The sequence below is a fragment of the Anopheles ziemanni genome, chromosome 3 (genome assembly GCF_943734765.1).
Source record: "Anopheles ziemanni chromosome 3, idAnoZiCoDA_A2_x.2, whole genome shotgun sequence".
Taxonomy (NCBI): Eukaryota; Metazoa; Arthropoda; class Insecta; order Diptera; family Culicidae; genus Anopheles; species Anopheles ziemanni.
Window position 1 is genome coordinate 364,107 of NC_080706.1, and position 21,617 is coordinate 385,723.

The 21,617-nt window shown below is 40.3% G+C and overlaps 3 protein-coding genes and 1 pseudogene across 3 annotated transcripts; 2 read left to right on the top strand and 2 right to left on the bottom strand.

The window, feature by feature from the left end:
* Positions 1-553: 553 nt before the first annotated feature.
* Positions 554-3,111, bottom strand: LOC131288926 (uncharacterized; annotated as a pseudogene).
* A 1,918-nt stretch (positions 3,112-5,029) lies between these two features.
* Positions 5,030-6,339, top strand: LOC131288933 (uncharacterized). Its single transcript, XM_058318115.1, has 5 exons — positions 5,030-5,260; positions 5,359-5,609; positions 5,677-5,806; positions 5,881-6,222; positions 6,283-6,339. The coding sequence occupies exons 1-5, from the start codon at positions 5,030-5,032 to the stop codon at positions 6,337-6,339; spliced, it is 1,011 nt and encodes a 336-aa protein (XP_058174098.1).
* A 664-nt stretch (positions 6,340-7,003) lies between these two features.
* LOC131288934 (uncharacterized) lies at positions 7,004-8,274 on the bottom strand. Its single transcript, XM_058318116.1, has 2 exons — positions 7,153-8,274; positions 7,004-7,093 (listed from the first exon to the last, which is right to left on the bottom strand). The coding sequence occupies exons 1-2, from the start codon at positions 8,272-8,274 to the stop codon at positions 7,004-7,006; spliced, it is 1,212 nt and encodes a 403-aa protein (XP_058174099.1).
* A 770-nt stretch (positions 8,275-9,044) lies between these two features.
* LOC131286718 (aminomethyltransferase, mitochondrial) lies at positions 9,045-10,870 on the top strand. The gene is made up of 2 exons (XM_058315708.1): positions 9,045-9,640; positions 9,707-10,870. Exons 1-2 carry the CDS (start codon positions 9,364-9,366, stop codon positions 10,669-10,671), a joined length of 1,242 nt encoding a protein of 413 aa, XP_058171691.1. The 5' UTR covers positions 9,045-9,363; the 3' UTR covers positions 10,672-10,870.
* Positions 10,871-21,617: the final 10,747 nt, after the last annotated feature.

Sequence of the window (21,617 nt, forward strand, 5' to 3'; positions counted from 1 at the left end):
CTCACGTACCACCAGAAGGATAATTTTACCTTCGGCGGGCTTCCGTTTTCGAGGATTACATTCGACCACAACCGCTCCACAATGTAGCTTGATTTGCTTGTGTGATTTGGGTCGCTGGCGATGAGACAGAGAAAGATAAATGTGTGAGGGTGTAGAGAGACAGAGAGAGGTACAGAAGGAAAGAGATCTAGGGTAGTGCAATCCGAGCATGAATAATAGATGACGAACTATGAAAACAAGTCTGTACGAGGTTTGACAGGACTGGAATTGGCAAAGCGCATCACAAGTGGTCATGGTCAAGGGCAAGGCGCTGCAAAACGGAGCAGAGCTTCCTTCAGGGAAGCAGCTACGTGATAAATTTCCCGTCGTTTTTCTCGGAATAGGATTGGTCTGGCAGTTTTCCATTAACTTATGCGGATTGCGTTATTTCGACGAGCATCCAGTTAAATGCGAGATACCCTTGGGTGTTCTCGTGAGCGCAAGAAGTTGCCTAGTTAGCGATATTGGAGCATAACTTGAAAGCTTCTGCAAAAGATGTATGCGATTCTGTCACTCACGGCTTGGATTCATCGTTATCTTTAGGGCTTGGAATGGCATACACCCGTTGGCGATTCACATTCTTGAGGCATAAGGCACTCTGATGTGTGCACAGATACACTACACCAGGGGTCGGTACATGTTTCACGAAAACGGCCGACTGATAAAAAACGATTCGAAACCACGGACTTGAAGCTTAAAATGTGATAATACGATATAACACAATTTTTTAATAGGGTTTAGAGTTGTTTAGAGACACACCAACTGTTGCAATGTCATCAGCCAAAAATGGGTAGAGGAACCCTCTTGTTTTTGTCGCATGGTCCACGTCAATGAAAGAATCGTTGGAATTCGTGATAGATCCATAAGAGGTTCTTGAAGATTCATTAACGTTTCGAAAGATTCATTAAGCTTTGAAGATTCGAATCCGCAAAGATTCATGAATCCATCTGAATGAATCTTAGGTGAAAGATTCAGACGAATGAATCTTAAGTGAAAGATTCATACGAATGAATCTCGTCAAACGATTCATTAAGCACTACACTAATAAGGTTCATATATTTTCTAAAATGTAAAGTAAATATGAAGTAAATCGGTGTCTGGGATATTTTAAAACAACGATTAGTTAGCCCCAACAATATCCAAAAATATACAAAATATAGAAGGAAACTGTACGAGGAAGTTTAACTTATCCAATTTAGTATTGGTTTTAGGGTACATGCATAGGATAACCTCATACCTGGACGACCAGGATTGAAATGCTTTTTTAAGTTTAACAAAAATACTCTTATGTGCCGAATAAATTCAGACGGTGGGCCGAACTTTGCCACTCCTGCTGTACACTGACACACACGTAATTGTGCCTGAAAGATACTCGCCTCCAACCATCCATCCATCGGCCGATGCATACAACGGAACTAATGTTTTGATGAACTACTAAATGATGGATGCCTCGCCCAGTGCTGGCATCCATCTTCAGGCTTATCGTGTAATGCATCAGGGACCTTCCGATCTTAAATGTTGATAAATGTCTCTTAGTAATGGGAAATTCTATTCCACTCCATTACATCATGCCATATCATCAAAAGTCTCAATTATTGAAGAATTCAGATGTCAGTGTGATGCATGACAAGAACTTTTATAACTTGAAAGTGTTTATTTTCCGCTGCATGAAATTCTTACACGTATCGGTATAAATCATTTTGTTGAAACATTACTGGCAATAGTAGATAGATCAAATTGCACGAGTATAACGACATGCATAAATAACGTAGATATTACCTGAAATAAAATAAATTCTTTAAAATGTCGTAAACTTCTTGTACAACGCGTGTACTTACCGAAACTAAGTAAGACCACTCGAAATTGAATAACAATATTGACGCTTTTGGTGAATTGTGTTCGAATTGTGTCGATAAAATGGTTAACTGTCTAACCACAGCTTGATCATAGATTCCATAACAAAACACTTTATGGACCATCACAGCCGTTTTTCTAACCTGGTCGCAAAACAGGCGGGATTAGATTTTCTTTCTGCATTACTACTGTGCGCATTCATACCTGGGTTGTTGTAAGGCTGCCTGTAATCACTACCTGAATGATAAATACCAAATAAATGCATCCAAAAACCATATTGTTCATAGCGACCTGATGCGATTCATCCTTGTTCGGTTGTGAAAAGGCGTGGATTATGCCAAAAATAGAAAATAATGTATACCCAAATGCAGATGCCATCATGCAGAGAATCTGTAGTGCGAAACAATTATTGAAAACCAGAAGGCACTCGCTCAATTGTTCATGAAGCTCCCCAAAACATTTCAATGAAGATATGATCACTGTTGTTGCTTCGTTTTTTTTTGATACTGTCCTGCTCGAGAGTGATGTTGAAAACTTAATGCTACAAAAAATAAGCTTCAGTTATGCTCCTTGTTAATGTCATATTATATTCACCATTAATCCGCACCTGAACACCTCATTCAATGCTCGGAACCGTAACAGGATCGATGTTAAGGTCAAACAAACGTAGGAACCAAAGATAGTAAACACTAACGAAGATCGCATGAAAATCAATATTTCCGGATAGGTAAGCGATTGTGATGCGGCATCACGAGCGATAGCAAATGTTACAAACAACATGATAAAGTTAATGAAAATCGGTGCCGTCAAGTAGATGCAGCAAAGAAAGTGATTCAGTTGATGGTTTAAACGACACCCATGCTCCACCAGCACAGTGTCTACATGAGCTAGAGTCTTGAATATCTCAAACATGCGTTGCGCATACATCCTATTGCACAGGGGAATAGCAAGGGAAATGATGAATCCCAGCAACACTGAGCAATAGATTCCCACGTTGAGAAGAATGGAGTCGGAAAAAATGTAGGCACGTCCAACCGATAATGATAACGCGTACACATCTAACAACACTCCCAAGATCATAACTATTTGGTCCTGAATTGTACGCACAAGAACATGCTGTTGGAAGTCAATAGTATTGAGAAAAATTCCAATCAACCTACCGGCGCGATAAACCGGCCGGATCGAATCGAAAATTGAGCCTACTTCGAACCAAAACATTCTCACTAATGCACGAACTAACAAAAGGGCACCTAAAAAGTCCCTCGTGAGTACTAATAGAAATGTTTATAGCATACACAATTATTTATTCACGTTATCGGATAACTTAGACATTAAATAAAGCTGGGATATATGATAAGAGCTGTTTCGACCGATACGAATGAAATATGGACGCAATTACTTCATCTTCATGGTCGCATCAAACTGCAGAAGTATGACCAAGTAAGACGCCAATACTACTATGGACTGTTAAAAAGAGGGATATAAGAATAAAGGTTTAATAACACTAAAAAATGTAATTAACTTGCCTCGAAAATAAATGGCCAATCAATAGCGACTTGCTTAGAACTCAGAACAGCAGTCCGGTAACGAATCTGACGGGAAAAAACCACCATGCAACGCACGAGCTCCGGATTTGATTCATTGTTCATTGCTTTGTGAAGCAGTGTTCCAGTGATCTTGCTCTGGAAAAGAGTTCATCTGTTATCACTTACTAGTAGCCTTTCAAATATAAAAACGAGCCTTACCTGTCGTGCAATCATTCGCGATCTGCTCATAATGAATAGATACATAATTGTGTACAACATACTACCTGCTAGATTGAAGAAAGTAAACATTGTCCGAGAATCGTTGCTGAAGAAGGTTTTGAGTAGTGCAAAAATATTGAATGCACTAAATTGCATCGTCACTAGTATGTTTATGAGAAAAACATCTCCGTATTCGCTATTCATGCAGTCCGTTATCTCATTCAAGTGATAATGTACATAGGCCAGTTTTTGTATTAACCGTCGTTTATCGCGTCCGGGTTGAACTAGATGTTGGTTGAATGGCTTCAAATGTGTCATTTCATTGTTGGAGGTATCAAAATGTAAACTTAAAATCGAATTTAAGTGTACAAATCTGAGTGAAATTAGATACGAAAGTGACAGAAAAAGACAGGTGATTGTGAGGTAGATTAGGTTGAAGTACAGTTCGCCGAATACCATCCTCCAGGATGTGAAGCGTTCCTCAATGTACAAAATTGTATTCACGTTATAGCCAATAACGACGGCGAAGTGTACCACAACGGTACAAAATGTGCCCTTTAGCAGCGTTGCTTTTTGCTCCGCAAGATCCATTGGATGTTTCATAAGCTGAAACTACAACAAATCATTAAATTTCTAGGATTGTACAGGAGATTATATTGTGCACCTTAAGGTCAAGCTGATGTAGTTTTTGAAGGAGATCCACTATCTTTCGCCAATTCCAAGCATGCACTATTGTCACCGCAGATATACCAAACGCACCTCCAACCAGAAGAGCTCGGATCCCGTAGGTGACAATCAGCGATCCGTTGTTCATGACGTCGTATGGAATAGTAGCATGGATGGCCGCAACCACCATGAGTAGCAAATTCATCAGCATAAAATTGATCACTTTTGCTGCACTTAGTTTCACTACACCGTTGACTGGGTCGCCGTAAAATCTGTAAATGGTAACGCCAACAAAACTGCAGATCGCTTCATTATATTCCAACACGTCGAAAATGTGACGAGGCTGCGATCGAGAACTGCCTACTAACTTTCGGTTCAAATACATGTTTAGACTGCTTCTCGTTCATCTAACCACACCCGAATATATGTTGGGATAGCAAATGCTAACGGTTGTTAATGATACTTTAATTACTTCTTTTATTTCCCCAATAAAGTTCGATCCGCTCGACTGCAGGAAATAACTAAAATATCTCCAAACACATCAGTATTCTTTTTGTGTTGGTTAGTTTCGGTCGTGCACAGTCATCATGCTCTTCTATTCCTGGTGGTTGCCAGTACAAGATCATATTCAGTCTTTTTCTCCAATTTGGATATGTGCTAAATTTTTTGGGACTCATGTTCTATCGCTGGAAAAGAGTCGCAGGGATATCATTAACCCTATACAAATGATTGCTTTATTATGCCTAACAGCTGCTAAACTTTACTTTATTCGTCTCACTTTAATCACGGATTCATGGAACCTAATTTTTGTATCCAGTTCGCCTCTTGTAGCCAAAGGTTTGGATTTGCTTCTCAAAATTCCATTCTTTTCACTTTTGTTCATACCGTGGCTGTTTCTCTATCGACGTTCTTTGATTACACAAATATCATTGGATTTAGATTTTTTTGACCTTAAAGTAGGTATCACTGAGCATTGCGAGCATGTCCTTTTCGGGAATATGATCACATTTCATTACAATCTTTGTATCTTTCTTCCCTTTGAAATGAACAAAAGATTGCATCATACAATTACCATCAAAATTTCCAGTTTTACCATCTACTTACATCCATTTGTGCGACAATTTGCTGCGTTGTTCCATTTATTATTTTGATTACGATGCGTGGTTATGAATTTTGGATGAACAACTTTGAGGTGAACACATTTATCGCGTACTCTTGGTCGGGTGGTTTACTCTTCTATACTATGTTCAATCTATTGCTCTATTTCGTGCTATCTCGTGTGAAAGACATCAATCATATTTTGAGGTAATGTATTATTAGATATACTTTTGACTTTGCAAAGGTTTAATGTAACATTATATATGCATTCCAGAAGGATGTTAAATATCGAAAACATGGATTCTACCAAAACAGAAACACTGCAAACGATTCAAATGTTAAGCAAATTACATGATAAACTATGCGACGTGACTAACAACCTTTCCACTTGTTTCGCAATGCCGGTAGAATGATTCATTGTTCGTTCAAGTAGATGATTCAGCGTATTTACAACGCACCTTTATATGTTTAATTGCAGGTCGTTTTCATTATGGTTCATATTTGCATATCGCAGATTTTAGCCACGTTTGCTTTTATTAGGGTGTGTTTCTACCATCATGATCCAGATGAGTTTAAAGACTCGCTGTTTATCTTGACCGGCACGGTTTGCTACTCTTTATTATCAATAGTAAGCATCGGTTTGGCAGGTGAAATGAAAAAATGTAGTGTTATTACGTGGAAGCTAATACACCGTATGATCAACAAAACCACCTCGGTTGAAGTCGAGGATCGTCTTCAGCGTTTATCGGAGCAGATGGGCCATCGTGTACCTCACATCGATTTTCGATTCTTTGACGTTGATTGGGCTTTGTTTGTTAAAGTAAGAGAATGAAAATTTATTGTGATTAAGGTATAGTTAACGTTTTTCAATTTATTTCAGGCATGCAGCGAGTCGGCAACTTACTTAATCATATTAATACAATTTGATTCCAAATAGTACCCAAATCTGCGATTGCTCCTCTAAATATGATGTTTTCATCAAGTTGATGTTTATACTGATAGAAGGTCATAATAAATGGAATATTGGTTCAGTTATATACACAGGAAAAGTCTTAATAATAAAACACACAAAGTTTTATCCACCATGCTTCTACTGTTTCGTCATGAAGCATTAATTACATGATTCAGTTTACATTGAAAATTGAAGAAAGGCGATAACACTCTGCATAACAGCTGTACGCCATTAAAATTTAATTCGCACATAAATGATACTGTTGTTTATTTGAATATCAACTGATAAAGGTATGCAGTACGATGAATGATTTCCTCTTCCATGGCGAATATATGAAATGAAGATTTTTATTTATCAATTAATGAAACGTACAGGTTTCCGCCAACATACGCACACGGTGCTATTAATTAATGGGATACAAATAAAATGGCTGCAGGGCAGCTGCCCTCGAAAAGACCTAAAGGGAAACATTTTGGATTATTTGGAATAAATTGTAGCACACTCATTTACAACTTGATTCATGCAATTAATCTCATCGTTTACGATTCAATTTATTTAATTACGGTTACATAATTAAGCGGAGGGTGCACATCATCAGGAACATAGCTGCACACAGTAGAAGTGGTTCATGGCGATGTTTTGGATATAGCTATTGAGCCTTTATTCCTGTAAATGAACCGTGCGAGGTTTCATCAAACTGTACCAGTATAATCAGATAGGTAACGATAAATCCACATATCTATAAATAAGTTGCAATATTAGAAGACAGAAATTCCAAGACTTTAACTAGCAACTTACACTAAATATTGTTTTCACGTTGAACTCGCAGAACAAACTCTGCAACCTTGGAGCTCGATGGAGCAATTGTTGAGAAAAGCAGAGCAGTTTTGTCTTTAAAATCCTGTCTTTTATTGATAAAATCGCCTTGTTTAAAGTTTGAATTATGGCTTTGTTACCGTTTGCTACGGCCACTCCTGACCTGAAGACATACGTAGTCACGATAACATAAAACGAGGATGTTGCCACCAGTATCGTTGTTAAGCGTTTTTCTTCTACCGTTCCGGTGTAATAACTGTATGCAGCAGCATAGATAACAAAAATACCGAACATGCTCAAGCCAACAATGCAACCGAGGATTTGATTTGCATACACACGGTTTACACGTTCCACAATGCGTACGAGTGCGGCAACATCACCAGCCAGCTCCTCAACAACGTCCATCGGTTCTAATTTTCTTCCCCAACGATTGTTTTGTTCAATACACCACTGGCCCCTTTTCCAATGTCTTTTGAGACAACGGTCAATGTCATTCAGACGAAAGGAAACAAGTCGAGCAGCACAGATAAATTGGAAATTTATTATTAAAAACTGAACGCCAGTGTAAAAGTATGAGAACGCATTTATAACATGATTTTGCAAGGAAAATGACGAAATCAAAGCCATTAAAAGAGAATATAGCGTTCCCACAACAATCATAAGCACAGAGACAATAAGACTTGAAGAGAGCACACGTAGATGGTCCTTGTGTGCTACTTGGTAATTCTTGCGTTGTAGTGATCGGTCGAACTCAAAAAACTCAGCAATGATTGCGCACGTGGTTCTGCGTCGGAAAAAACTGTCCACTGCTAGCACATTGAAAACGATTGCTCCAAACGGAAATAAAAAACTTAATCCACTATTCATTACTGCTGATCCAGTCAGTTTGGATAGCTGCCTATTCTTAGTATTCAAAAATACGCAAAAGCTGTTGCCGACGAAATTGAACAGCAAGGATGCATAGTTCGCTCGAGTGACTTTCATCTGTACGTAAGGTGGCTCGCCTTGTAGCTCAAACACATTGAATCCAAACACTTTCGAGAGGATAAGTACTGGACGAAGGACATCGTAGACATGACGGGGCTGTTCCAACATCGACGCCATAATGAAAACTAATTCATTGTTCGTATGGATAGTCAATTACAAGCATCGCATGAACCAATCAGCCTTCAGAAAAGAGACAAATGAAATACGGCGGAAGAGTAACACGAGTCAATCAACGTTAATGTTGATCAACCCTTCAAGCATAAAATTGGTCGTATTTCCCTATTGACCACGTTTATTTAATATATCCATTGAAAATTGTAAGGCACACTAGAAACAATCATTAATTTGTTTGAAAATCAGGTAATTTTCCTCAACAATAACATAAAAAATAAGAAGATTTTATTTGCATGTTTATTTTGAGATTAATAAAACAGTATTTGTGTGACATTTAAAACAAATTAAGACGTAGTTAAGTGTTTTAATCTGGCAATCGTCTTCAGTTAATTTCAAGACAAGTTTTCTACTGCAAACTCATGAAATGCTCATGTGAAATAATAATTTTTATCTTTATTAATTTTACAAATACACTGAAAAGGCATCGTTTGACGTACGCGAACACCCATTTAACTTTTTCGCTCAAACCGATGTGACTGTCAGCAACGGCTAGCAAGCCGCAGTTTTCTCTCTTCGCAGTTGAGCGAAAAAGTTAAATGGGTGTTCGCGTACGTCAAACGATGCCTTTTAGTGTATTGTACTATACATAATATACACCCTGTTTTCATCGTTTCGTTCGCCTTCGTAAAATGTCATCGATTCATCGTGTCAAAAGTGACTTCATTCGCTTATCAATCCATCGAATCATTTGTCTTGCCCGACGGACTTGCGATCACCAAGAAAATACAAGTGTCCCATCAGAATCGTTCCATAGTGATAACGGTGATGCTCGTATTTTGCTTCGGTGCTTGGAAATGTTTGTGTTTTGAATCTTCACTCTCGGACTTCTATCTGCTATGCCCGCACTAGCGAGTATATTTTTGTGTGACCTTTGCCATCATACGAACTGATAGTACCTTTGGGAAACGATTGCTAAGGCTCCGCTCCGTGCTTAACGGTCGATTGTGCTGTTTATTTGTGAGTGAGAAGTGAAAGTGAAACGTTCTTTTGTTAATTAAGCCAATACTCCGATCTTATTTTGGGCGTGTAAGGATGCAAGGCCTTATTTCTCGGCAAGTGTTGCGAACGGCACGCAACGGAGTACCGTCTTTGGTCGCACCATTATCACGAGCGTTTTCGTCCAATAAAACAACGAGTAAGACGGCTCTCTACGAGTTTCATCAAAAACATGGGGGAAAGTTAGTCGATTTCGCTGGATATTTGTTGCCGGTGCAATATAATGACCAGAGCATTATTAAGTCACATCTGTACACACGCGAGATCGGATCGATCTTTGACGTTTCACACATGCTGCAAACCTACCTGAGAGGTACGTAATCTGTCACAAAGTAAAACATTCTTCAAACAAATACAATTTCCAATCTTTTCGTTACAGGAAAAGACGTCATCCGATGCTTTGAGACTATCTGCACTGCGGACGTCAAAGGATTGCGCAATGGAAGTGGAACGCTTACGGTTTTTACCAACAGTTCCGGAGGAATTATAGACGATCTGATCGTGAACCGTGTGGCTGATGATGTGCTGTATGTGGTATCAAATGCCTCGCGGAAAGAGGTAGACATGGCGAACATTAGTGACGCGGTATCCTCGTGCAAGGCGAAAGGAATGGACGTGTCGGTCGAATTCTTATCCTCCGATGACCAGTCTTTACTCGCTGTTCAAGGACCTAGCGCTGTAGCGACTCTGCAAAAATTGTGCACGAAGGACTTGTCTCGACTGTTTTTCATGAACAGCACTACGGATTCAATTGCAGGAGTAGACAATTGTCGTATAACACGCTGCGGCTACACAGGGGAAGATGGTGTTGAAATATCGATTCCATCTGCGAATGCTGCAGATATTGCAACTGCATTGCTCGACCCTAGCTATGGAAATCTCAAACTGGCTGGATTAGGCGCGAGAGATTCCCTGAGGGTAGAGGCTGGACTCTGTTTGTACGGAAACGACATCGACGAGACAACAACACCAGTAGAAGCTAATCTATTGTGGTTGGTTGCCAAGACCCGTCGAAGTGAGAATAATTTTCCAGGCAGCGACAAAATCAATGCTCAGATAAAAAACGGCGTCACTCGCCGAAGAGTTGGCTTTAAGATGGACTCGGGAGCCGCACCAGCCCGACAACATGTGGAAATTTACAACAACGAGCAACAGAAGGTCGGCGAAATAACCAGCGGCTGCCCCAGCCCATGCCTACAGCAAAACATTGCAATGGGTTACATTCGGGAGGAATATAAAAAACCCGGGACCGAAATAACGCTGAAAGTACGCGATAAGCATTACCACAGCAGCGTCGTGAAGATGCCTTTCGTTGCGACACACTATTATCAACCGCCGAAGTAGAGGGAGCTATTGCACGAAGCGATCGAACAGCGATGAATAAACAACACAGTTTTGAATGAGGCGACTTTTATTCTTGTTTTTCTTACGTTTCATTTAATCATATTACAACGATAACCAAAGTTGAGATAAACTCTTCATGAATGTGTTAGAAGCCACTTGAATAAAACTGAATTAGAATTATCAAGTAAGATACGATTGCTCCGACGATCTGTATAGAAATAGAATTCTGTTCAACAACCAGTCTTTTATTTCTTCGGTAGCAACTATATACTTACGGAGAATGCAAGTTTCCAGTTCAAATCCATTGGCCCGAAATATAAGGTTGGAATGGGTTTTGAATTGAAAAAAAACAGAACTACTTTGAATGTACTTTTTAAATTTTAGTTCCTTTGTGTTGAGGAGAAGATGAAACGCCTTGATCAATTGATCAACCTTGGAAATAAAAAAGAGAATTAATTACATATATGCTAGCTTTTGTACATTTTGTTACCTCGTGCCTGATGCCAACAGAGAGATAGATGAGATAGAAAAATGACAGTAGGTATATTAAACTTGTAAAGGACATGATTATGATAAAATTCAGCATATCAAAGTTGGACGTTACTATTGAACGGTACATTGCAAAGAGAGCCAACGTGGGTGAGGGTATGTTTGATGTGCACATGAGTATAAGTTGGACGAAGTAAGCCTTGTTGATAAGGTGTACAGCCGACTGTAGATCTTCCAACATGTCCAGAATTGCAAGAAACAAAGTAATATTCGATGAAGGATGAATGACCTTGCCCATCATGATCTCGTTTAAGAAAAGCGGCGACTTCCAGGCAAGAAAGTTTATCTCAAAAAAGCACCGAAGATGTCGAAACCGCAGGGTGGCTAAATAAGTCAAAACTACCATTTGACATAGACTGGAGATGAGTACAATCACAAAAATTGTCATCTGAACCACGGTGGCGACTTGTAGTATTGGATTTGAGTAGTTGGAAAGTATCGCCGCTACAAAAGCACTGGTGCAAATGAGTACAAGCATAGATCCTATTAAGGTTCCTCGGAGAATTTGTCGCTTCTGTTTCCAATGATCCACGAGTGCACCATACGTCATCATGCGGTTGTCGAAACGTTCAAAACATTTTAAAATGCCCCATATTAGTTTACCATTCATGGCATTGCTTATGGACACCGTGATTGCACCAGCACCGGTAACCGTAATAAGGAAGCTCATTCCGTGGTGCAAGTAAGTATCATCATCATTTTCACTCAAGAACATCTGAAGCAGGTTGCCGCCTACAGCAAGCGATATTAAGGTAATAATCTGAATCACAAAGGTGACAAAACTTCGCCACGCGACGTAAAATTCCCCTGTCCTTTGGTCAAGGCATATGAAAAGCTCTCCAAACAACTTCAAAGCAGCGATATGTATATTTATCACGTCGTAGATGTCCTGATGACTTTGGTAAAACTGAACGAACCGCCTTACGCCGTCCATTGCCAGCAAGCTATAATCACTTGCCATGTGTTCGAGTACTGAAAACTAACCTTGATATCATTTAGTAGTTTTATTCCTTCTTTACATTCCGCATGGATGTATATCAATTTGATTATTCTGCCACACATCACATTTAACAGTGATCGCTTCAGTTTTAATTAAAAGATGATTTAATTTGATTCCCGCTGCAGGATTAATTACCTTTACACATGTGCATGTGTAGATAACATCACGATATCCTTCGTAGATAAACTTTGACGCACACGTATCAAGAATGTGTCGTTTCGTGGCTTCGTGTGACATGATAGTGACCTTTTTTATTTGCTATTGTGTCAAGAATGTGCTCTTGCATAATTAACTGGAAAGAACACACACACGTTCGATGGCACAGGTGATAATTTGAGAAAATTTAGACAACCCAACTTATCTGTTGAATTAATCCGAAAATTAAGAAATTGATCCCATAAATCATATGAAATCTTCACGTTCAAAATCTCACCCTATCTTTGACGCGTTGTCACTCTCTTTTATTCGTGCACGATGAGATATAAATTACAATGTTGCATTTATCACAAGACAACTAAAATAATAAACATTTAATAGCGGAAGTGGAAATATTAAACATTTAATAGCATCAACCGTTTCAGGTTTCGGTGGTTTTGGGGGAGCTGGTAAGAGTTTAGATGTGTTAGATTAATACCCGACAATTATGGCCATTCAACTAGAAATCAATGTCAATTCTTGGTCATTGATTCCAATTTTCTAGCTCCAGAAAAAAACCAGAAGAAATAATGTGATTGTAATCAGTCATGTTTTTTGCAAGGGAAGATTCCACCTTTATTGCTTCCTCTGAGTTGTATGACTGTTGGGTTAATATTGCACGAAGGGAGGAAAGGCAAAACAACGAAATAACGTCAGACAAAATGCAGCCGATGAAAATAATAGTAATTTCTCACCTACCCTATAAAAGACAAGAGTGTTCACTCTTCAACGTGCTCCATTCGTGTCAAAGAGTTGCGTGTTCACATCACATCTTGAGAATGCTTAAGAAGACTTCATTAATTTAGGTCCTTACGCCATGCGTCACGATTGTTCCAGCGATTGTTAGCTGTGTATCCCCATCTTGCTTTTTTCGAAACAGGTCAGAATATTGCCGCAAAATCCACCTGTGAGAAGAACCTAAAAACGAAACATTCCCTTCCATAATAATTCAAGATTCACAGACTAGGATAGAATGAAAATGTTTTAAAACTTGGTGAACGGTGGGTTTGTGGTTTCGCTGAGCAATATTCCGTTCTGTATAAAATATGGAATGTTCGTCAATGCTGATCCTTCGAATGAAAACTACGCGACTTTATTGTTGCAATGCAAAATTGTGCAAAATTGTGTGCTCGTTTGCAGATCGTTATGATCGTACTGCTGTGCAGATTGACTCATATAAACCACAGCATCTTTGACATCCAACAGTTGAACATCTTGCCGTGTGCCTTTCGTTACCTTTCTACAATTCTTGCTACCGGGAATCTTTATCGCATGACTGCATTTACGAATTCGTGCGGTAAACCGGTTCTTCTTCCAACAACCATGGCCATGGTTGTCGCATGGTATTTGTGTTGCGAGAAGAAAACTGTGAATCTGCTGTGTGTACGAGGACCGGGGAATCGCTTTTGAATGGAGCTCTCTTTTTGATGCTGTTTTCCCCGGTGTGCCTCGATGGTTTACCACAAAATCTAATAAACGATGCTTTAACGACGCCAACGTGGCTAAACATTTATAATTCCATTACGCTGTCTCTCTCCTCGTGCTCTGTCTGTCATTCGGAGAAATGAGTCCATGGAGATTGCGGGGAAGTTCAAACAGGAATAATATAACGCTCGATGGGATGAACCTCAGCTTCGAAAAGTATTTTATTCTGGTACGAAAAAAGGCTTTGGAAAAACTCAGAGAAAAATATCAGGATGGCTGGTAGCTCCATTGATGTTAAGTATCCACTTGTTTGTGAACATGTCACATCCATGCCAGGAGATTTTAACGTACATTGCCTGATAACGTGCTTATCAATCCGTTGCCAACAGACGATAAACTGTCGTTCTGAGATATTGTAAATTATATTTCGTTGCCGAATATTAATGCGTTTGCATCAGTATGTGTGCTACGCTTACAGTGAGAATTACATATTCTTTTCCAAAAGACAGTTAAGGAGCACACTCGAAATTTAAGAAATCAACAGCATCAACAGCTTAAGACGCTGTTCAAATCGATTTTTAACATTTTCGCTTACGAGCCGCAATCACGTGGCCTATAGGCTTTTACAAATCTCATATCTACAGTATCGTTTCAGAACAGGTACTGTTCTATTAAAACGTGGCAATGTGAACTCAATGAATACGACACTCAATTCAGTAATAATCACTTTTATTTACAATTGAATATTTCTACAATTCTTTCAAATTTTGTCCATCATCTCACTCAAACCCCATACACAGTTCACACAAAAAATAAAGCGCTACCATTCGCGTGAACACCAACGCATGCACGCAGCCAGCAATCAGAATTAATGAAATCAATTTTTCATAAAGGCCAATTACACTTTCGATCCGTATCAATTCTGTAATTCGCCTTTGCCGCGACTCCAAAACGAGTGGAATAGAGTGAACGCTCAACAAAACCATCACACCAGTATAGAACATTGGCTGGTGATAAGGTGTTCATATATTTTCTCTGACTTTGACTCAACGACGTACGCAAATGGAAAATATACAAGTCATGTTGTTTGTGGCACGCCTTTTTGGCTTCAACAGTTACCTATTTCGCGCAAGAAAACATGGATTCGTTGCCATTTACTGCAAGTGGGGTATCGTAGTATTTTTAGTAAACGTTTTCCTATACGTGTACTTTGCATTGGAAAATGTCCGTAATCCTAACTCCTACTCACCAACGGGTTCTACCGTGGTGGACGTCAGTGGAAAGATCATTCTGGAGTTAGGATTCCTTGATATGTTGCTAGTGATAGTGCAGAGACTTTTCCAGACCCGCTGGAACATTGACCTACTGGATAGACTTCGGTCTATAGACCTCCAGTTGCACGCCATGGGGAGAAGTATCCCAAAAGTACAGGAAAGGAGAACACTCATGTATCATATGTTGCTTATGGCAACTGTGACATTTTGCGCTATCCTGTACTCGCTTTATGCAGCACTAAAGCTGGAATGCTGGGTATACAACTGGCCAATGCTGTTGGGACACATGTATGTCAGTATAACTGCAGTGGTTATCAGCTGCATTTTCTTTGGAGAAATTTTTACTCTACGAATGAATGTACGCGCTGTAAATTATCTTCTTAGGTTAGTTAAAGTGCTCACGCCTCAAAAGGAAGTTTGGATGGTTTTTAATCTTATTCGTTATCTCAGAAAAGAACTGTGCGATGTGTATGTAGAAATCCCAAAGCTGCTGTACGGTCGAAGGAGACATAGAGGAACCAGTGAGCAGGAAAATGCCCGGAAAAGAGAACTAATTTCACGTATTGGGTTGGTATACGATGATATCCATACTGTATCGTTGCAATTAAGTAGCCGATATAAACTAGAAGTAGGTAGCCAAGCATCCCACATTACTAACATACGAAATTACAATAATAATATATCAGTTTTCAGGTTTTTGCATGCTCAATGTTTTGTACGGCATTATGTCATTGTACACATTCTATCGAGCAATCTTCAAGTCGGAGCATATTCAACGATATTCGATGGGTATCTTTTTAGTCTGGGCAGTAGTATATAAGCTAAACCTACTTCAGATGATACTAAACTGTCATTTTTTACAGAATGAAGTAAGCTATGTTCGTGAACACGAAAAATGCTACTACAAGATTGTTTAACCTTTTTTGTCTAGGGTGAGGAAACAACAGCTCTTATCATCTACGCTTCATCTCAAGAGAATGACGTTTCATACAACAAAAAGGTACTTTTACATTTGTGGAGTATATAATCTACTAACAATCTAATTGGTTATGGATGTCTTGTTTTCCAATTTTCAATGGTTTAAGGTGCATAGTTTGCTTTGTCAAATACAGCAAAACCCTATTAAAATCACCACATTTTTCTTCGACATCAATTTGAAAGTGTTCGCCGCAGTGAGTAGTTACCAAAGATCAAAACCTTTTAAAACATAAATTTACAAAATTTATCACCTTTTTTTATTGTAACATGTTTATACCTCAAAGATAATTGGCGCCATGTCTACGTACTTGTTTATCATGATACAATTCGTTGGATAATACTTCACAATAACTCGAAATCCTTGGATCAGAACTGGCGTGGAGACTCGGAAAGTAGTTAAGTAAGCCGGTTATTTTCAATACAGTTCACCCATGCGATTCATAGTGCAGACGACATAGAGGAGTTTTCTAGTTCCGCCCCGTTAGTTCACTAGCCAAAGACACCCATGAAAACCACGCTTCCAGTGGAGCCGCCCAGCCGCCGATGGAATACTCGTACCAGTCCGTGTGGGCCGACATTTCTGAGAGCACAAAAGTGAGTTCCCCACTGTTTGAAAGGTAGCAGGATGGCGCATGCTCACCGAGAAGCTTCCATGCAGTCACTTCGGAAAGCTTCGGGTAGAGAGAAGTTCGAGCGGAAACGGATGTTTAGGGCTATTCCAGTCTGTTGAAAACCGTGCATCCGTGCGTTCGTACGAGGGAGTTGAAGGCAGTATTTAACGCTCATCAGTAGCGTCAGCGTCAACGTTGACGTTTTTTGTCGCCGTTGGTGTAGGCTCTCGCCTTTCAACGCCCTGCACATGCCAGGCTTTTCCGATCGCGTTTCGTGGAAGGATCGCTTCAGTGCACCCCAAGGAATAAAAATGCTTCACGCACATGGATTATGTAAATACAACTTCCGATGCCTCATCGATAACGAGCGGTGAATGGTAATTTAGCACTAAAAGTACCGTGAAACGAGTTGGCTGAGAGTGATTTATCCGAAATACAAGTTTCCTCATAACAAATCCAGAGATATCCAACATCGTAACGAAAGAAGTGTCCCGCAGAATATGTAAATGAGCCAGTGCTATCATAGAAAGGGTTAACTATTATGTGTTTCGACTCCTCCTCGAATACGTTCATAGAAGGCAAGTGGGTTAAAAGTGTCTCCAAATGAAGTGAAAATCGAAGTGAAAATGTTTATTTGAATGGAAACACCGCAACGCACGAAGTGAAATAAGTAAGGATCTCGTCGTGAGCCGCTTTAGCCGACGGTGGCTCGCCGTTCCCTTCGAATCAGTTTCTTCCCACGCTCATACACACACACATGAGTGTGCCCCGAGCCATTTGTACGGGAACGGAAAGTTTCATCACATTCGAAAACCCGCTGCAATCGTGAATGTTCTTCCGGTCGTTATGGTAGTAGTTGGTGGAACGAGTCAGTGACGGGGAGAAAACATGAAGAGGGAAAATTTATTTTTCCACTGCCGAGGAAGTGTCAAAGGCAAACGAGCGAAGTAAGATTCGGAGCGGGCCGTGGCGGTTGTCAAAGATGCGGCATGTTTGCCTTGTCGGAAAGGCAGTTAAATTGTGCGAGTATTGACCGGAGTTTCGCAAGAATCACTTTTTCCCTTCTCCACGGACTAACCAAGACCTGTAGGGAAGCAGCAGAACGTTTGCGCTGCTGCTGGATGTAGGATGTTTGCTATGTATTTTAATGTGTGCTGACTTGGCTTTCGGAGGTCGAACATAAACCGCATCATATCGAGGTAAGCTGATGGTGGATAGAAATATAAGGACTTTAAGTACGACGCCATGTGTTGGTTGCTAAGTAGGAGAAGGTAGTACGCAGACATAAAATATACTAACATTATCGTTTGAAACAGTACTTTATGATATTTTTTCTAAACTATTAAAATATACTCTCAAAACACGATAATAGTGTTTTTTTTTTTAAATATTAAGGTAGTTGAAGTGTTCACTTTATTGTGCCAGCAAATGTTAATTTCCCAAACTCAACTTTCGACAGATTTGTCAAGGGTCAGCTACATTTGACCTATAAAAACCTATTGCGTTCCACTGAGCAGGGACGACCGAGTAGAGTCTCCGAAAACAATTTATTCACCGTTTAATTGACTCACAAAACAAATGCCTGACAGATGCCTCATGTAACCGGCTAACCATGAAAACTCAATTATCTTTTCTGTCGTGTCGTGGATGGTGGGCAGTAAAAGTGCCACCCACGTCTGTGTCAAACCCATCTGCCGGGCGAGCCGGTCAGGCATTCATGTGATCAGCTATCTGCTGTGGTATTTTCCACGATGGCGAATATGTAAGAAACTGTGAAAACATGGACAAAAAGCACCATCAGCCAAATCGCGCTAACCGGTCCGAGCATTCCAGGAGCTCCCCAACATGTACGTGCAAAATATTGGGCGAAATTATGAGTCGTTTGTTGGGCCAGTTGTCCATTTACTCAGTTTGCCTTTGTTTCCTGCTGATTGTGCTTCACAAAAATCGACCACACAACAGGAGGACAGAAGGACAAGATGGAGAGTGGACGCCATTGGGGATAAGGGAAGGCACAAAACTGCACTCATCCTTTCCATCAGAATGGTCTTGTCCTGATCGATCCATCAACTGAACGATGATTCAACCTACTTCCCTCAACAACCGCCACACTCGATCCCAGCGAGAGGTCGTGTGATAAGTTTACCGCTGTTACCGTCGCTATTGTTGTCGTTGTGCTTGCTGATGGAAAACTTATACGATGGGCTTTTCACTTTCCTTGTCCAAACCCCTTTCCGATTCGTTCGAGCTGCTCTCTCCAGGCTATCCATAGGAGAAACCGGACTTGCCGCTGAACACATCAAAACTCAATTACCCATATGCTTCCGCCCGCCTGAGCGGAGCGGAAAGTCCCATAAAACGGTGGGCGTTTGTGAGTGCATAGAAAAGTTTTCCTCACACACGCACACGCTAACGCCATCACCTTTTCCAACGAATACTTTCGAGCTGGATCGATTGCTTATCCTGCGGCAACTACTGCCTGACGACGCAGTAATAGCATCTCCCCAGAAGTAGCACGATAACGGTGGAAATGGGGCGGCTTCCGGTTGGGTAAATAAAAGTCCTCGCCCTCCACCGTTACTCATGTACGGAACTGATGGAGATGCTGCTGGAACGAAGAAATAGCCACTCGGTCGGTTTGGTGACCAGTGCATTGCACGATGAATGAATGTGATTGATTGAGTTATGGATTAAGGCTTTTTTATTCTTCATTTTACTCACGTTCTTCCAAGCCTCGATGCCTCAAGGTCCGTCGATCAACACCAACGTCGATTGATAATCAGATTGCACGTCTGCTAGATCATGAAATCACTTACGGATGTCCACCGATGGAAGAACACGTTATACGTCCACCGATGGAAGGACACGTTGTACATCCGCCATTGCGTTGCATTCCAAGTCAATTTCTAAGAAAAGCTTTTCTCCCTTGAACAAGACAATCTAAGAACAAGTACAAGGGGGTTTCTACAGGAAGCTAACTGATCCTGTTGAAAAGTGAGATAATTCAATCATACGATTCCACCATACACATCATTGAGTTGTCCGCTGCTGCGGATTGCTCCGGAGGGCTTAAGAGCCTGTCTGGTGATGATTTCGTCAAATAGCTTTCCGACGCCCGCTCGGGAATGCTTGCCACTCCAGAAGACCGGTCCACGCGAAGGGTCACACTTTTTGTCGACACTACAAAGTGGCACAAAGTGACAGGCACTACGTCACTTAGCAGCACATTCACTGTCACTAGACACCGGCTCCAGGCGCTGAAGCGACATCCGCTGGTGGGTTTCAAGCACTCCGCCTCTCAAGGGGCCGGCGCCCGTCTAGCAGTCTGGATGCAGTCGCTCTGTAGGGATCGTCCTGTTCTTGCTCGGTTCCTTCGACACGAGAAAAAGTCTTCGGCTTGCCGTCGCCCATCTTCTTCGCCCGTTGGAGGAAGTCATTGAAAAGCGGAGAGAAACAAATGCCTAACTTCATGTTATGCTGAGCATGTCGGAAAATGCGATACGATACGATATGTTACATATTCGTGTGTATGGGTAAAACAAACCATGACAGGGGAAAGATGTTTCGTTGCGTCAACACTCATAGCTTCGAACCAGGACAGGACGATTCCGAAGGAGTTTGTTAGTCAAATCCTTCAACCTATCTTCAGTAGTACAACTCAGTCATAAGAGTACTATCCTACACATGGATAATTAAATAACATGGTATCTTTTAAACAATCAAACAAACATACAATTTTTTTTAAACATTTCTTGTGTTGGCTGAAAATAAAAAATATGTGCGATTAACTCTATGTCTACTATTTGACGTATTACGCCAAATGTCTCATTTTTCAGTTTGCTTGTGTATATAAAAAACCAGCGAATGATCCGGTCTTCCTTATGATCAAGTTTTTCCAAAGAATCTTAAACATCAGAATTGTATCGTCTGTTACCACGACAGCCAAACAACAACGTCACTTCCATGCAATTAGTTATATGACCAATCCAACATCCATTCAATCAACGAAACCATAAATTTCCAGCACATCGTATTTCAATTCACTTTCCGAAACCACAAACACATCCATTTCCTCATTGACTTCCACCCGTACAATACTCCTCGCGCCAGAGGGTCTCGTAACGGTCCAACCGATATTATTTCCCCAACCTAATTCCACCTACATCGCTGTCGAACGGCAGACAAATCTGGTGTACCTCTCAAATAAATTAAGCTTTTAGAAAGTCTGAACTAATTTTCAGTACTTCGTGAGGTCATTTTTGGGAACTTTTTTTATTGAAATTGGTAAATTTACAAAGCGGGAAACCAAACTTAAGTTGTTAGTGGTTATCTAACTTTACGAGAGAGTTAAAACCAAAACTTAAACCCAAAAATAATCTAATCGTAATATCCTGGAGAAGCAGCGTTAACAACATGTAACTTATTTCCGTTGACAGCAAGGACCTACACAACGGATCTTGCAGAAATTGGTCCAAAATCCAAAAAAGGAAATAAAAATCCATTCTAACCACTCGGAGATGGTGCAATTGAGTGCTTTTATTTATATTTATTACCATCAATTGCCGATCCGGGCCCGACTTTTTGCGATGGCAAGCTATTAAATTGATTTTTATTTTATTTGCCCAATCGTTAGGACTAAATTGTTTCCACTTTTTGTGCACAGCTTTGGTGAACCATCAGGTTCGGGTAGAAGACATAGGATGGATGGGTAATGCAATATTTTATTTCCCGTGTATTTTTTCCATTATGTTGACGAAGACGTCAAAAATGCGTATGAAGTCCAATCAAACCTTTGAACATGTTGCCTATTTCTCTACAGTGTCAAGTTGATCACGTATAATGAGTTAATAAGGTTCAACTAAGCAGAATGCAATGAAAATATATTCCGATGCAAAAAACTTATCCAGATTAAGG

Bases quoted from the DNA above. Each gene is read 5' to 3' on its own strand.
- LOC131288933 (XM_058318115.1), top strand. From the start codon at position 5,030: ATGATTGCTTTATTATGCCTAACAGCTGCTAAACTTTACTTTATTCGT. The intron at 5,610-5,676 runs GTAATGTATTAT...TATGCATTCCAG, and splicing joins GACATCAATCATATTTTGAG to AAGGATGTTAAATATCGAAA. The intron at 6,223-6,282 runs GTAAGAGAATGA...AATTTATTTCAG, and splicing joins ATTGGGCTTTGTTTGTTAAA to GCATGCAGCGAGTCGGCAAC.
- LOC131288934 (XM_058318116.1), bottom strand. From the start codon at position 8,274: ATGGCGTCGATGTTGGAACAGCCCCGTCATGTCTACGATGTCCTTCGT. The intron at 7,094-7,152 runs GTAAGTTGCTAG...ACTTATTTATAG, and splicing joins ACGTGAAAACAATATTTAGT to ATATGTGGATTTATCGTTAC.
- LOC131286718 (XM_058315708.1), top strand. From the start codon at position 9,364: ATGCAAGGCCTTATTTCTCGGCAAGTGTTGCGAACGGCACGCAACGGA. The intron at 9,641-9,706 runs GTACGTAATCTG...TTTTCGTTACAG, and splicing joins GCTGCAAACCTACCTGAGAG to GAAAAGACGTCATCCGATGC.